At 48.4% G+C, this 17346-nt stretch overlaps 2 protein-coding genes across 2 annotated transcripts in view; both read right to left on the bottom strand.

Annotated features, from left to right (window-relative positions):
- The window catches only part of GMNN (geminin, DNA replication inhibitor), a 20297-nt gene extending 5591 nt beyond the window's left edge, over positions 1 to 14706 (bottom strand). The window contains exon 1 of the mRNA XM_010577948.1: positions 14701 to 14706. The gene's annotated coding sequence lies outside the window, so the exon portion shown is untranslated. The remainder of the gene's footprint in view (positions 1 to 14700) is intronic.
- Positions 7564 to 9715, bottom strand: LOC104838287. The gene is given in 1 exon segment (XM_010577947.1): positions 7564 to 9715. A coding segment is annotated over 1 exon segment (1863 nt). The 5' UTR covers positions 9473 to 9715; the 3' UTR covers positions 7564 to 7609.
- Positions 14707 to 17346: the final 2640 nt, after the last annotated feature.

Genomic DNA, 17346 nt, shown 5'->3' with positions numbered 1-17346 from the left:
GGGGAGGGCGGCCTGAGGGGGCTGTGGAGGGTCTGTGGGGGGTCTTGGGGGCCTGAGAGGTCCAAGACCCGCAGGAGGTAGGGCAGAGTAAGTGCTTCTCTAGGTGGTCCGGGGAGAGCTCTTCATCTTGAGGAAGGTGAGAGGAAAACTCAAAGAGTACAGCACTGGGGTATGAGACACCTCAGCCATGAACTTACCCATCCTGGCCCTGCCAGTTGCCTCGGGGGGTGGGGGGGGGCACAGGCCTGTGTGGTGCACTCTGCCCCGTGGCTGGCGTCATCGGGACGGAAGCTGTAGGAAATGAAACACCCGAGCATTGCCTGGGGCTCATCTTGGCTATTGCAGCGTTGCATGGGAAGTCTGCTGCTTCCACATTCAATATCTCCCTGGAGCTTGAAACTAGGTACAAAGTGTCTCTGGCTGCTTCCTCAATCCCATTATTTGTTGTAGTTTATAAAGACGTTGTACCAAACCAAATTTAATCACGTATCCACTTTATTGTTATCGCTCCTATCTAAATACAGTGCAATCTGCAAAACTGGGGAAGAAAACTAACACGCTTAAGCCACAAAACCTGATACACAACAACAATTTTACATATGATACAGACTGCAATTCACCATTAATTATGCATAAGGTATGCTGTTAAGTTTGTTAGAGGCCACTTTACAATTATGTTCCTGCAAATAATTTCATGTTTATCTTTTATTTATGCTAATGGTGTCTTCTGTGGACTTGCGAGTAAATGTTTGTAGAGATAAGGACACATTCCTTGCAATAAAGGTCTCAGCTAGCTTAGAGCAGCTATCAGCATTTATTCCAGGCAACATGATGGAGCTATTAGAAATTAGGATAATTACAGAGAGAAGTATTTATTTACTGTGCCCATCTGTCAGTTTTCTGTTTGGAAATAAACTGTATGGCACTTACGAGAATGTCTTAAGGGGAATGTCATGGTCCGATGAAAGAAAGGCAGAACATAAAAAAATGATGAATTAGGAAATCTTTAAACAAGGATAAGGAAATAAAGCTGATCTCTCTTGCATGAACTTGTTCAGTCTCCCATTGACCCATTTAAACTTTCATTGTCCACAATATCCTTTGCCAAGTACTTCTACAGCTCAAATAGCCATTGTGTGAAGAACCCCCTCCTTTTCTTTTTTTGTTTTGAACCCCATTCCAATAGCTTCATTGGACGGTCCCAGTCCTTGCACAGGAAGAGACAGATTACCCTCCAGTTCTCTCTTCCAAGTCTACTTAGCCATCCCTTACATGAAAGCTGTTCCATCTTTCTGCTCTTTTGCAAACTGTATGCTGTTTTGTGTGCCTTTTTAAACACTGCTGAACATCGGGCTGAGATTCTTGTGGAAAAGTCTGTCATAAGTCTGAGATCTGAGTCAAGGGCACCCTCAGTAAGTTTGCAGATGACACCAAGTTGGGAGGCAGGGTCGATCTGCTCGAGGGTAGGAAGGTTCTACAGAGGGATCTGGACAGGCTGGGTCGATGGGCCGAGGCCAATTGTATGAGGTTCAACAAGGCCAAGTGTCAGGTCCTTGGGTCACCTGGGTCACAACAACCCCATGCAGCGCTACAGGCTTGGGGAAGAGGGGCTGGAAAGCTGCCTGGCAGAAAAGGACCTGGGGGTGCTGGTCGACAGCCGGCTGAATATGAGCCAGCAGTGTGCCCAGGTGGCCAAGAAGGCCAGTGGCATCCTGGCCTGTATCAGAAATAGCGTGGCCAGCAGGAGCAGGGAGGTGATTGTTCCCCTGTACTCGGCACTGGTGAGGCCGCACCTCGAGTCCTGTATTCAGTTTTGGGCTCCTCACTCCAAGACAGACATTGAGGTGCTGGAGCTTGTCCAGAGAAGGGCAACCAAGCTGGTGAGGGGCCTGGAGCAGAAGGCTTATGAGGAACAGCTGAGGGAACTGGGGTAGTTTAGCCTGGAGAAGAGGAGGAGGCTGAGGGGAGACCTTATCGCTCTCTACAACTACCTGAAAGGAGGTTGTGGCGAGGTGGGTACTGGTCTCTCCTGTCAGGTGGCTGGAGATAGGACAAGGAAATGACCTCAAGTTGTGCCAGAGGAGGTTTAGATTGGATATTAGGAAAAATTTCTTTACTGAAAGGATTGTGAGGCATTGGAAGAGGCTGCCCAGGGAAGTGGTAAAGTCACCATCCCTGGAGCTGTTCAAAAACTGTGTAGACGTGGCACTTCAGGACATGGTTTAGTGGGCATGGTGGTGTTGGGTTCATGATTGGATTTGATGATCTTAGAGGTCTTTTCCAAACTTAATGATTTGATTTGATCTTACTCTTGAACGATGGTCAGTTCAAAGTCTGTTGTTCAATATGTGAAATTAAGATTTTTTTTTTCCTACGTATGTTCTTTTACACTTATCTACATTGAATTTCATCGACTGCTGTATTTGCCAGTTACTCAATTCCATAATGCCCTTCTGCAGTTTTTCAGTCAGCTGTTCCTATTATCTTGAATAATATAGTGTCATCAGTAAGCTGTAACCTCAGTAAGCTTTGTCTTCTATCAAGAAAATAACACATGCAGAAATATCTATCTAAATCACTAAGGTTCTGTTACAGTACTAAAAAAAAGTTCATGCTCTTAAGTTAATTTAATTCTTGTTGATTCTAGAAGAAAATTTGAAATTTCCATATTCCAAAACACTAGCTGATATGCTGAACTCTGGTCAAACATACATATGAAGCATTAAGTCTCCTTTCAGAAGGATCGGGATACAGGTAATGTGTACATAAACACAGTATCAAAACCCTCCTATTTTTATGTTTTACGTATTGTTATATAGCAATATAAATATGCAATATAAAATACATTATACAAAAATATTTAAATTATATGCACGCATAGGTTTATATACATAAAAGGCAATGTGTGTATGTCTGTGTCCTGATCCAATGTCGGGGAAGGTTTCGATATGATCCCAAGAGCGAGATTAAGACACAAATGAGGTCAAATACCATATACCCAAACCAGCTTTTATTATCAAAAGTATCAAAAGTAGAAAATAATAGCGATAGGATAGAATGGAAGAAAAAGGCAGAAATCAAGCAAGCACTCGGGATAGGGTTGCAAGAATAGTCACCACCATGGATCCAGCGGCGTCCTGTTGGTCTTCAGCCTTCAGTTCTTCGGTGGCGGGTGCACCCCACGGCTTGTCTCCATAGTTTTTTATAGGGCACGGTCTGATGCATGCACATATGTACTGTTCACGCACTGTAGGTTTCGTCTATCACACAACCTTCACGTGATCAACACCAGAAACCCATACGTTATGTCAAGGACTACGGTTTCCATGACAATGGCAGTCTCCTCATTCCTGCATGCTTCCGGTGGCTCCAGCCCCGCTCCTCCCCGGGTGCCTCAGTGCCCTGATAGTCGTCCTTATCGCATTCAGCGGCCAGAGGAGTGTCCTGCTTAAACAAGCCATCCCAGAGACAAACGGCTCGAGGTAAGTAGTTCACAGTTCAGTCTCTCACACCACCCCATGGTTCAAAGATTGCTTCAGGTCCCATGGTGGTTTTGAGAAAAGATAGTTATGTAGAAAAGGCCAGAAAAGAGCATTTCATACAATCCATACTACCAATGGCATGGTTTGATGCACAGTGCGAGTTTGTTTAACACGGTCAGGTGAAACAGTAGTTACAAATTGCATATTAGTGACAACAGGTTGAGTCAATTGTATAAAACATGGAATGATACATGGTAAAAAAACCAACATGGCAAAACCACATAACAAGTAGAATAGGATTTGCTTAACCCATGGACGACCAGGGAGCCAGGAAAACATATCAATGTACCAGCCTTTCCATGTCTGGACAGGAACATGGGCCAGCTTTTGTATTCCCACGGTAATTTGTTTAACAATTTTCCCGCTGTCATCAATTTTTAAGCAACAGTTAGAATCATTTAGTTTACCACAAACAACTCCTTCTTTGGCTAGCAGGTAGTCGAGAACCATGCGATGCTGTAATATTGCTGTTCGCATTTGTGTGGCTTGATCCACCAACAGATCAAGGGCATGGGCTGTCTCATTAGTAATGATCTCTAGAATGGCTTGTAACCAAATAATGCAATTTAAATTATAGATAGGTTCTCGAGCACCGCTAACCCCCTCGTTGGGGTTCCAGGTGGCAGGTCCATAGTGTTGTACGATACTTTGAGGGGTCCACTCATCTTTGCCCCAGGTTTGACCACTTCTACCTGCTATGGAAGTATCAGTGGACTGCCGATATCGATTGAGATCATCATATACCTTAACACCCAGTCTGTCACCTTCATCCTCCGGGAGCAGAAAAAACAAGGGGCAAATTACCCCCACATAACACGCTCCAGTCCAATTTGCTGGTAACAGTTTGTAGGCATGTTGACCACACACCCAATAGCGGCCCTTTAAGGCTAGGGTACCATTTTCAAACAAACCGGTGGGCGTCCGTGATGACTGGAAATATGTTGTATTACCTACTCCTAGAGGATGATGTGACAGACTGTTCATCAACAACCTGTCCACGGTTTTTCCTACCTCCTCCATGGTGCCCCAACAGATAGGAAGTCCATCCGGACCTATGCTCAAATGTCCCTGACAGTGGTCTTTATTATCACTTGACCACCAAATTTGAGTCCTGTCAGGGAGCTGAGAATATGTTTTATTGGTGAATTTGCATTTCCAGGGACCGGAACCACGGTGCCAAAAGCAGGTAACATTAAGGCGGTTATTAGACTCATCAGTGGAAGACCAAAAATTGGCAAACTGTTTTCTGTGCCCTGTTTGATTCACCCAACTTGGGCCAGCAAGGTACAAAATTTGGAGAACTGGAGCTCAAGAGGCAACAAGATGCCTGGTCATCCCTTTCTGGCAATGATGTGGTTGCCCCATGGTTTGAACAATCAACTGGTCTACAACCATCAGTGAGGCAACGGTTGCTGTAAGTATAGGTCCAGTTGCACTTGCTATTTCCTATAGGGACACCATCTTTCTGTGTTCAGTTCAAGCAATATTTGCCTTGGACTGGGTATCGTATTGTCCAGGGCTGTGTGTCTTCACCTCAATAAGAATCCTTTTTGACCTCCCTGTAATTACTCATTAACCATTTCGGGGAAATAGGGACAGCAGTCTGTGGCCAGCTTTCCAAACCTAAGGGCCCACCACATACCCAACAGTTAGTCAGATTAAAAGCGTTGGCCACTTGCTGGCCTAAAACAATAAATTCATTTTGCCACGACAAGTCAAAAAGGGGGGGAGAGGGGGCAAGAGTTCCCCCAAATATTAAAGGCAGCAACAAGGGTTGACCAAAACAACATCTGCGGTGGTATGCCAAACATCCTATAAATATTAACAAAACAATCACCGACAAAACCACACAGACAATCAATAGCTTCATGTGTTCCTTCAGGCAGGCTCCAGAGTCTTCACCTGAAAGAGAAAAGAAAACAGACTCGGTTTGTTCTAAGGAACTGGAAACAAGTTGTTATTAGAAGGATGGAATAATCCACCTGGTGTTGATCTTATGTTCTTTTCCATGAGCCTCTTTTGCTTTCCAAGCATATTTATTCATCGGGGTTTCCAGTACCAGGGGTACAGCCCCCCACCATGGGGAGTTCAACTAAGACTGGTTGGCCCGGGAAATGTGATGGATTTCTGGGATGACCCAGGCCATCTGGGGCTGGTATAATGGTTGGGGCCTTCAGGCAGAATGCTGTAATTTTCGGGCACCCGTTTACTCCCCAATGACTGTTAACAGTAGTCACTGCATCCCATAGCCGTTTGGCCCATCCTGGCTTATGTGGTTTGAGGAAGCATTTCAGTAGGCCATTCATTCTTTCCACAATTCCGTTTGCCTGTGGATAATACGGAGTATGGCGTACCCACAAGATTCCTTCCTGGGTTGCCCAATCTTGGACTATTTTAGCAGTAAAGTGGGAACCATTATCCAACTGAATTGACCGCGTTTTGGGGAAGGTGCCAAACCACCCTTTCAAAGCTTTCACCGTGTTTTCCCCAGTAGCTCTGGCAAATGCTTTGGCTTGGACTAACCCTGACACTATCTCTACTCCAACTAACACGTAATGCTTTCCTTCTGATTTTTGGAAAGGGCCAATGTAGTCCACTTGCCAAGCTTCCCACAGCCCTTTCCCCTCCCTCGAGTGTAGGGGGTCACCTTCCAGGGGGTGTCTTTCTAAGCAGGTACGGCATTGTTCACAGGCAGACACACAAGTTTTACATTCTTCCCTGGTAACTGGCCAACCTCGAGCATGGGCCTCACAGTAGAGATCTTTGACCCCTGAGTGTTTCCTCTTTACGTGCAGCCATTCTAACAATCGCTCCCAGTCTTCTGCTATTGGGGTGCTCTGGAGGGGAGCTAATTGCGCTAATTCGTCAGCTTTGCCATTCCACTGGCTAACAGGGGTGTTATCCTGTTGGTGGGAAGCCACCCAGGCTACTGCAAACTTTCCTTGTCTAGCAATGGTTAGAATATCTTGCCACCTTTCTTTCTGCCATACAGGTATCCTATTGACCTCCCACTCATTCTGTTCCCAGAACGGAAGCCATTCAGTACAGCCTTTAAATACGGCATAGGAGTCAGTATAGCTATAGACAGGAGAGGTAGATTGGGCTTCATGCTGGAAAACACTCCATACCGCAACTAATTCCCCTACTTGAGCACTACCTTCCCCTTCAGTGATTATTTGTTCATCGGTGTCTATGCAGAGTGCTACAGCTCGATATTTCCAAGTTTTTCCTTCTCGCTTAGAGGAAGCATTGGTAAACCAAACATCCTGCAACTGCTCGGAAAACAGAGGGGCCACTTGTATTACAGGAGGGAGTTCAGATGTTTCTCTGTCTGGGCTCATCTCTTCTTGAATGGTTAACATCTTGGCAGCTCCCTCAGACACTGTAAAAATGTCACAGTAATGCTCTATCTGGGCATACCATTTCCACACAGAGGCTCTCCGAGCCACCCCGTCAGGGGCTGGAGTTCCTGCTAAAACCATTTTGGTTACCTTAAATGGGCCTCTAAGCACTATAGGCTGTTGCTGAATAGTCTGTTCAGCCTCTCTCAAGGCTAAACTGACTACAAACAAACCCTTCTCCCAAGCAGTATGTCTTTTTTCCGCATCCTTAAAACTGCGAGAATAGAACCCAATAGGTCGAGTGGGTCCTTCGGGGCCTTTTTGCCATAAATGTATTGATAGCCTGCTCTTGGCAAATCCCCATTCAATATGGACGGGGTCTGTGGGGTGAATGGGACCAAGAGCTTGATGGGCAGTCGCTTCAAACACTAGCAACTGCAATGCTTCTTCGTGGGGCTTAGTCCATTCCCACTGAGCCCATTTTCGCAACAAGTCATACAGGGGTCTTGCAATAATTGAAAAATCAGGGATATGTTTTCTCCAAAACACAAGTAATCCTAGTACGTGCTCCAAATCCTTTTTTGAATCTGGCATTTTAATCTGATCTAATGAGGAAAGGGTGTCTGGTGGAATACACGTCATTCCTTCCTTCCACCAAACTCTTAAAACCTTTACTTTGCTCATCGGTGTTTGTATTTTCTCTGGTGGAATTCTCAGCCCCAAGCTTTATAAGTGGGAAATTATATTATCCTGAGTTATCTGAACTTTTTCTGTCTCATCCCCTCCCACAAGAATGTCGTCGATATCTTGGTAAACACTGACCTCCTTCTCTGTCTGAACTACTTCTAGCTCCTGCGCTAACGCATGATGGGCTAGAGTGGGGGAATGCTTATATCCTTGTGGGAGTTGGGTGAAAGTAAATTGCTGACCCTCCCAAGTGAATGTAAAGCGGTCTTGGTCCTCTGGTTGCAGAGGAACCATAAAAACTGTATCTTTAACATCCACTGTTGCCATAATCGGGTGGGCTCGTTCCTGGGTTGTGGTTACAAGCTCAGCAATATTAGGTACCGCTGCTGTCAAAGGACCAGTATTTGCATTAAGTCTGCAATAATCTATAGTCAATCTCCACTTGCCATTAGGTTTTTGTACTGGCCACACCGGGGAGTTAAAAGGAGAGTGGGTCTGCCACCCTGTAACCAACTTTTCTAATTTGTCTGTTGGCAGCCCGTCCATTATGTCACGCGGGATCCCCTTCTGCCGTCCCTCTGCCCACAGTCTATTACGTTTGTTCGGGATGTCTCTCCCTCTCAGCCGTTTGGTGAGGGGTGTTCTCTTGTCACTCCCAGGGCGCGGAACTGCTTTTACTTCTGTTTGCCTCAAGCCCCTGGAGTCCGTTTTGGTGGCTGGAAGGTTAACGGGAACATAATTGCGCCTGTAATTAATCAATTCCTGGGCCACTTCTCCCCAAGTCCACATTTTCCTACCTGGGGGTTGATGGTGCCCATCGGGCGTGAGTCTTTCTAAAGCAGCTGCAACTCTCTCAACCTGGGGCATCGCCTGTATCCTTCCTTGTAATTGTATACCAACGGGCCTCAAAGAATCGGGGAGCCCCCTTATAAGGGGAGTCATTCGCTCGGGATCTACCAGCATCATCATCGGGGACTCCTGTCCAGGCTCTAATTTTCGATCATACATCATTTGCAGACAAGCCGCCTTCTGCACACTCTCCACTAATTGATCAACAGTGCCCGTAATCGTGAGGGGATCCCCCCTCTCCAAGGGGTTCAACCCCCCCACCCAGTAGGCTGCCCGTTGGGTTAAAGACCAGGGGGCACGGTGGTTCCCAGTAGTTAAAACCACTCCTGGTCCCCAATACCCTTCTGCCTCCTTTTCACTTAATGGAACGTGGTCCCCCCCCGACAACGATACTCTCCACACATACTCCGTTTCTGACTCCTTGGGGGTTCAGCTAAATTCCTTTTTTAGTTTCGCCAACTCGGTGGTGGTATAGGGGACCTCTTTAGTTGTAACTTGGGGGGACTGGTCCTGCTCATCATCGTAAATATACCCAGTCTTGACTAAGGGTTGCGACGAAGGCGGTTCTAGCTTCTCTACTCTCTCTTTCGCTGCCTGCAGGTCGTAAAGGGGGTAGCCGATTTCTGATTTTGGGGGAAATTCCTCGCGGACAGCATCCGCAAGGAGCCGCTCCTTAAGAGCAGTCTGCAAACGTTTCACTTCGTTCTTTTCTGCTTCGAGCTGTTCTTTTAATTCCGCCACTTGCCCCTGCAGGGACCGAGCGAGGTTTTGGAGGGATTCAGTGAGCTGAGATTCTGCAGCGAGGCGGCGATCCCTCGCCTCTACCGCTGCGGCCAGGCTGGCACCGAGAACGGCGCAGACAACGGCTTTTCCTTTCCCTGACCTCACTCCAGAGACTTGCTGTAAAGCCACCACCCGATCAACAACGCTCTGCAGGTTATACCAGTTTTCCCGAGCCCAGTCTACCCGGGGCACAGAGGGTCGCGCTTTATATTTTTCTAAAAAATCAAACAAAACTTTTTGCTCCGCATGGGCAGTTTTACTGTCGCTCATCGCGTCTAAAGCGGGGAAGCGCTCGTCTCGGAAGGCAGCACGTAGGTTTTTAAACAAACACAAGCCAAGCTCGCCCCCTCATGTTCCTGAGAGGTCTCACGTTATGTGGGGAACAGGACAGCACTCTCCTCTCCAGGGATCCTCTCCGGGACGCCAATTTAATGTCCCGATCCAACGTCGGGGAAGGTTTCGATACGATCCCAAGAGCGAGTTTAAGACGCAAATCAGGTCAGATGCCGCATACCCCAAACCAGCTTTTATTATCAAAAGTAGAAAATAGTAGCGACAGGGTAAGGATGGAAGAAAAAGGCAGAAATCAAGCAAGCACCCGGGACAGGGTCGCAAGAATAGTCACCACCGTGGATCCAGCGGCGTCCCGTTGGTCCTCAGCCCTCAGCTCTTGGGCGGTGGGTGCACCCCACGGCTTGGCTCCACGGTTTTATAGGGCACGGTCTGATGCGGGCACATACGGACTGTTCGCGCAAGCGCTGATCAACACCAAAAATCGGTACGTTATCTCAAGAACCACGTTTTCCACGACAATGGCAGGCTCCGCATTCCTGCATGCTTCCGGTGGCTCCAGCCCCGCTCCTCCCCGGGTGCCTCAGTGCCCTGATAGTCGTCCTTATCGCATTCAGCGGCCGGCAGACTGTCCTGCTTAAACAAGCCATCCCAGAGACAAATGGCTCAAGATAAATAGTTCACAGTTCAGCCTCTCACAGCCTGTGACACAATTTTTGTCATACTAATGTTTTTGAGTGATACTTTCTCAAGGACTGCCTTTTCAAAATTCAGTTTTCATTCATAAAAGTTTTTGGGTAGAGACACGGTTCAGAATTGGAATAGCTGCTTTTGGAAATGTTGATAACGGGAAACGACCGAGGAGATGGTTCTGATATGACAGATTTGTTTGTTTTTCTTTTTAATTTGTTCCTTGCTGGAGGTTTATGACAAAGGTGCTGCTCCTTCAATTTGTCCAGCTGAAGAACATGTCCTGTTATGAACCACTGTGGCTCCAATTCTTCCTTCAGTTCAGTTTCTTCAGTTTGAAAGGTTTCTCAGGAGTCCCTTCACCATATCAGAAAGAACTCTGAGAGCTTATTATTAGAAGCTTGTTCATAGTTTTAACTGTGGGAAAACCGTAAAATTACATAAAAATATAATGAAAACATTTTGGGTTACTTTATTGTAGTAATTCTCATTTTTGTGGCTGAAAGTTGAATTTAATGACGAGTTATGGCATTTTTAGGGAACTACAGACACAGGGGCAGAGGAAGAGACACACGCACCCTGGACACGGGGGCATGGGGGTGGGGGCAGACACCCCCCCACGGACACGGGGGGGCAGGGGGAGGCACACACACACGGACACACGGACACACACGGACACAGAGGCGTAGGATCCGGGCAGAGACATGGCCAGGGCCGTCTGCCGCCCGCCCTCCTTATGGCTCTCCCCTCACCATCTCCCTTCGGCATCTGGCTCCCCACTGTGCATCTGCAGCAACAAAATAAAGCAAAGTCAAGCAGATGCTGACAACTACCCCAACCAACAGTAAACCGTCCACGTTTGAACTTCTTCGCTCCGCTAACCTTGTTGATCTGTGCTTTGCGCTCCAGTCTGCCATGCTGAGCCAGTTACATCAGCAAGTTCAAGAAAAACAGTAATACCCACGAGAAGCATGCACCCATCCCTCCTCTTACCCTCACCGCAATAGCCACCTCCTGGACTCCCTCTTTCCCCCAGCAGCCTAACATCGCTCCGCTCTCCTCCAGTTAAATCTGACCTCCAGGGTCAGTGGCCGCATCAGGTGCCCGCGTGTCTAGTCGGGCCGGCTCTGATGTCTCGGGAACCACAAGCTCCGATGCCAGGCCCGCCTCGGGAAAATGCAGAGAAGCACACACAGATGTTATATACCACTTCCCAAAAGAGAGAGCCTGCCGTACAAAACAGACCGGCAACTCCTTTTGACCAACTTAAATACTCGGGCAGCACAGAGACCCCAAAAGAACAAAACCCAAGCAATTGACCTCATCCCCATCACAGCCCACAACACTGTCCGCTCGCCTTTGCTGTTGTGCCTTGCTTAACTGTCCTGCTGTTACTAACTGTTACTGCCGGATGATTCAAATACAGGTAGAGGCTGAGAGAGCTCAAGAACTCACAACAGACAGGAAGCAATTAAAAAATAGCAATAGGCAGCTTCATCAAAGTAGACATAGCATCATGGTTTAACCCCAGCTAGCAACTAAGCACCATACAGCTGCTCACTCACTCCCTCACAGTGGGATGGGGGGGAGAATCAGAAGGGTAAATGTGAGAAACTCACTCATGGGTTGATATAAGAACAGTTTAATAATTAAAAATATATTTTAAAAAACAGTTGTAAGAGGGAGAAAAACCCTAACAACAAAGCAATTGAAAAATAAAACCCAAGAAAAACAAGCAATGCAAATGAAAACAATTGCTCACCACCAACTGACTGATGCCCAGCCAGTCCTAAGCAACTGGCTACAGGACAGAGGGAGGAATAAAAAACCAGGATCAGGGAGACGGATAGGGGAAGATGTAGAAATTAAATTTAAAAAGTAATGGTGTACCAGGCAGCGTGGAAAAAATAAACAGGGAAAGGAAGCTGGTAAGAGAGAAACATATTAAAAATGTAAAAGGCAATGGGGTACTGGGCAGATTTGGCAGGAGAATAACAAAAGTTTTGGGAAGCCATACATGTAGGTGGGCAGGCAGAGAGAGAGATGGAGGAAGGGGCAGGCAGAGAGGGAGATGAAGGGAGGCAGGCAGACGTCTGAAGAAGGGTGGCAGGGATGGGCCAGGACATAGAGGAGAGGACTTGCAACTCGCCACAGCTCCTGGCACCAGGCAGGAGACCTTCACTTCTTGGATGCTTCTCCCTCTGCCTCTGCCCCTTCCTCCTCCGCAGTGCCGCCTGCCTGACCCTCGCCCTCAATGCTCCTCATCCGCAAGGCTTCCTCAGTCCATGGTGGCTCACGCATGTAACTGATGGAGGCCAGGGGCAGCTGGTACATTGTACATTGAGATAAAGACAGTTTAATAGGACAGAAAAGGAAGGAATAATAATAGAATATACAAAACAAGTGATGCACAATGCAATTGCTCACCACTCACTGACAGATGCCTAGTGAGTTCCTGAGCAGCGATCCCTCCCAGGCCAACCACCCCCTCCAGTTTATATACTGGGCATGACATCACATGGTATGGAATACCCCTTTGGCCAGTTTGGGTCAGCTGCCCTGGCTGCGTCCCCTCCCAGTTTCTTGTGCGCTCCCAGCCTCCACTGGCAGGGCAGTATGAGAAGCTGAAAAGTCCTTGACTTGGTATAAACACTGCTTGGCAACAACTAAAATGTCAGTGTGTTAACATTCTTCTCATACTAAATCCAAACCACAGCACTATACCAGCTACTAGGAAGAAAATTAACTTTATTCCAGCCAAAACCAGGACAAAGGGCCAGTTTGCTGCTATGACGACAGGGTTTGGAGGCAGTCGGTGGCCATGGGACAGGCTTCAGGGGAGGTGCTGGAGCTGGGGGCGACTGCATGGGGTGAGCAGGGCTGGAGGAGTTCCGCTGAGTTGGAGAGGCACCCAGCACCTTTTCCAGGGAGTGGGAAGGCCTCCAGGTACCCAGAGGGATGGGGGCAGCCATCTCCTGCCCCTCTTCCTGCTTTCTCTCCACCAGCTCTCAGAAAATCCCTGGGAGCTGCCCTGATGGGGTCTGACTCCAGCTGACCATCAACCTGTTGCACTGGTGTCGTGGTTTAACCCCAGCCGGCAACTAGGCAGCACAGAGCTGCTTGCTCACTCCCCTCACAGTGGGATTGGGAGAGAGAATCAGAAGGGTAAAAGTGAGAAAACTCATGGGTTGAGATAAAGACAGTTTAATAGGTAAAGCAAAAGCCACACACACAAGCACCCTGTCCCTCTAACCTTGGTGTGTCATCCCACAGCTTGTCACGGGCAAGCCTGATATTATCCCCCTTCAAGTCTAGTTTAAAGCTCTGTCAATAAGCCCCACTAGCTCATGAGCAAAGATGCTCTTCCCCCTTTGAGAAAGGTGAATCCCATCTGACGCCAGCAGGCCTGGTGCCACGTGGACCATCCCGTTATTGAAGATGGTCTGATGGACTGCAGGATGAGAAAAAAGGCCAGGGAACAGGACGAAGGGGAATAATGGGACAGCGAGCTTGGCAGGCGGACACAGTGAGAAACGATGGGATAGGCAGTAGTATGGAGATATACAGACAAAAAGTTAGGGGGAAGACAGAATAAGAGAAAAGGGACAGGGAGCAGGGCAGAGATCAAGAAAGAAACATTAGAGATGAGAGAGGAGGAGAGTGACAGGACTGAGGCAGAGAGATGGAGAAGGGAAAAAAAGGCAGTGATGCGTAGCAGGCCAGAGGGACAAGGAAAGACGGGAGGAAGGACAGAGGGATATAGAAAACAGGTGAGGGACAGGGAGCCAGAAAGCGGGATACTGTGAAAGAGAGAGGGATGGGGAGCAGGACACTGGGATAGAAAGCCAATGGGACCAACAGAGAGAATGACAGAGACATGGAGCAAGAGAAAACACAGCAACAGAGAGCAGGGCAGAGAGGTGAAGCAATAAATAATAGGGGCAGGGAGCAGCACAAAGGGTCAGAGAGAGTAAGAGATGAACAGGAAGGAGGATGGGGACAGTGAGATGCAGAATGGAAAATACCAGCGACAATGAGCAATACAAAGGGAGAGAGGGAGAAAGAAAAGGAAGGAGGGAGAAAGATTGGAAGGCAGGGACACAGAGGAGCACATACCGGTGCAGAGAGGAAAAGAACACCAGGGAACAAGCCAGAGAAATTGTCGGGAAAAAAGAGGCAGATGCAGATCAGGATAAAAAGATGGAAAAGGAAAAAACAGCGACAGGCTGCAGGACAGAGATGGAGGATGAAGAAAGGAGGGAGAGGGAGCAGGACAAAAGCACAGAGAGAAAAAGAAAAAGGAGTGGTAGAACAAGAGGGAGGAAGAAGGAGCAGGACAGAAGAATAGAGAGGAGAGGTACAGGGAAGCAACAAAAATAATCCCAGCAGCATGGGAAAGAGACGGGGCCAGGAAAGGGGCAGGGAGAGCCTGGGACGCACAAGAGGGGTGACAGGGCCTCAAGGGTCCTGGGCTCATCACAGCTCTCGCACAGCCAGGAGCCCCCAGCCCCCAGCACCGCCTTGCCACTACGGCAGCAGCCTGTTAATTAGTCTTTCCTGAACGTTCAGGAGGGTGAGAAATGACTTCACAGCCCAGTTTACACCATCCAAAGGCAGTAACTGCTTGTTGGGGCGTACAGGGTTTACATTTCCCTGCCCTTTTCCCACTCCCAGCCCAGGCAGTAATCTTCATTGCCTCCGTACCAAAAAGCACCCAAGTGGCTGGAGCATTTCAGTCCTTTGCGTTTGACTGCTTTAAAAATCTGGTGGTTGCTTCTGTCTGTGCCCCCCACCCCATTACCCACGGAGGAGAAGGAGCACAGGGAACCTGTGGAACGGGGTGGGGGGGTGTCCCCCGGATTGAGCCCCAGGGATTGTCTGCACCTCACATTGGGGTTGTGGGAGTGACAGTGTTGTGAGGCGAACTTAACAATTCATTAAACGACAGTAAGTAACGTTGATAGCTCAAGGATGCTTGTGAATAGGCCTCCTGGTTAACCAGAGATAGCTGGAACTAAAAAATGCTTACGTCTAGATAAGCAGAACCCAGTTGAAGCTCACAACTCTTGCAACAATTTGAGACCAGGTGGTTGATGGGCCAACTCATGACCATAAAGAGGAACCCAGGGTTCACGGGAAGGACAGTAAGAAGTGCCCTTTCACAAGCACTAGGGACCACTAGGCATCTCTAAAGACCCCCATGGAAGCCCCTCAGAGACCCAGGCTGCCTACGTAATGACTATGTAAATATGATAATTAGTCCCAGGAAAGAGATTGAATAAGTATAATCATTCTGGGAAACTTAATGCATATGTATGTAACAGGGTAATACAAGCTTTGACTGATGCAACATACGACATGCACGATAGGCTGAGCGATCCCCCGTGCATCTGGCGCTGCAATAAAGAATGCCTGCTTCTTAATACTACATTAGTGTTAATGAGTTCATTTCCCGATTTCGGTGACAACGGCAGTGAGACAACACATGCTGGCGAGAGATTTAAAAAAAATAAGGCGACACGGATGACGTCCTGAAGGCAGGTCAGAAGAGACCGAAAGCTGCTTTGGGTGAGGGGGGCAGCTACGCTTAGCAGAAAACAGCGCGTCTGAGCAGACCAGATGCGAGCGGCTGATCTGCAGATGAGCGACGCGCTGGTGATCCTTGGGCTTTTTTGCGGGGGTTGCACATTTCCTCACCTCTGTGCTATCAGCACCCTGCTCTCCTAATCCTGCAGGCACACAAGGCTTCCTGTGCAGGCTTTGTCACCGAGGTAAGAAACACCGCACGATGTTACTTACCCCCCTGCCCTCCAGCCTGCAAAGTAATTAGACGTGAAGCAAGGAAAGCAAAGGGGCACGGCAGCATATTAGATGTCCTTAGCAGATGACTAGAGCCCTGGAGGTTCCATCTTTGCTCGGTACAGGAGCGTGGCTCAGCACTCCGTGCCGCTCCTGCCAGCAAGCGTCGCAGTCGCGCTTTGCTGCCAACGTGTCGGCTGAGCAGCTCAGCTCCTTTGGCTGCCTAATTCGCCTCCCTAAAACAAACACTCGCTTTCTTTAATTCACACCCCTCTAAACCTCTCCTGGCCTGCAAGCCATTTTCAGCTAGCAACACAGCTGAAATACAGTGCTGGTAGAAATCTAGCTGTCGTCTTGCTCTGATGGCAAAGGGCTTTTGTAACTTGAACCCCTGATTGTTTTGGCATCAAGACCGCAGGGCAAGAAATACGCCTCTACTTAAACAAGCGAGACACCTGCCAAACAGCTGGGCACAGCGATACGTGGCTGCCTGCGACCGACACCTTTTTCTGCTAAAAGCAGAGCAGGGTTCCCTTGTGATGGGCCGTTAGCAGCGCAGAAAGGACCTCAGCTTCTCCCGCACCGGGAGCGTGCAGCAGCCTGTTGTCGTCCCAGCCCTTTGCCCTTGAGAAAGCGGCTGCCTGTAGCAGAACTGCTGCTGCCCAAGGGTAAAGGAATGACCGGGTGTAAAGCTCGCCAGGGTGCTGGTGTCCCGTGCAGAGTTGGTGACCTCGGCAGCCTGTACACAGTGCCAACCCGAGAAGGAGGTACAGGGGGTGGCAGTTTCTGCAACAGCCGTACTTTCCAGATGAGCTGGACAGAGTAAAAGGTGAGAGAAAGGGTCCCTCGAGAGGCAGAATCGCTGCAGGTTGTGCCACGGCCGTTTCGCTCTTTGCCTTTGGCAGAGTTACTTCCCAGCGGTTGGGAGACAGCTATGCTCGCACGGCCCGAGTACTGCTGCCTATGGAGCAAAAGGCACTATAAAGCAGCAACGAAGAACAAGGACGGCCTATCAAGATGGTAGGAATAACATGGAGAGCCTAAAGCATCAGCCAGGCAGGGCTTGCAACTAACCTTGTGCCGTGGTTTAATCCCAACCGGCAACGAAGCACCACACCACTGCTCACTCGCTCCCCCGCCAGTGGGACGGGGGAGAGAATCAGAAGGGCAAAAGTGAGAAAACTCATGGCTTGAGGTATCAATAATTAAAAAGAAATAAAACCAACAATAAACGGTAAGGAAAAGAAGAAAAAAACTAACAGAGAAAAATAAAACCCAAGAAAGGCAAGTGATACAAATGAAAACAATTGCTCACCACCAGCCAACCAATGACCGAGCAGCACCTCCCCGCCAAAAACTCCAGC

The sequence above is a fragment of the Haliaeetus leucocephalus genome, unplaced genomic scaffold, assembly GCF_000737465.1.
Source record: "Haliaeetus leucocephalus isolate CR32 unplaced genomic scaffold, Haliaeetus_leucocephalus-4.0 Scaffold587, whole genome shotgun sequence".
NCBI lineage: Eukaryota > Metazoa > Chordata > Aves > Accipitriformes > Accipitridae > Haliaeetus > Haliaeetus leucocephalus.
The sequence above is the reverse complement of the archived record's forward strand: the minus strand, read 5'-3'. Positions and strand labels throughout refer to the sequence as shown.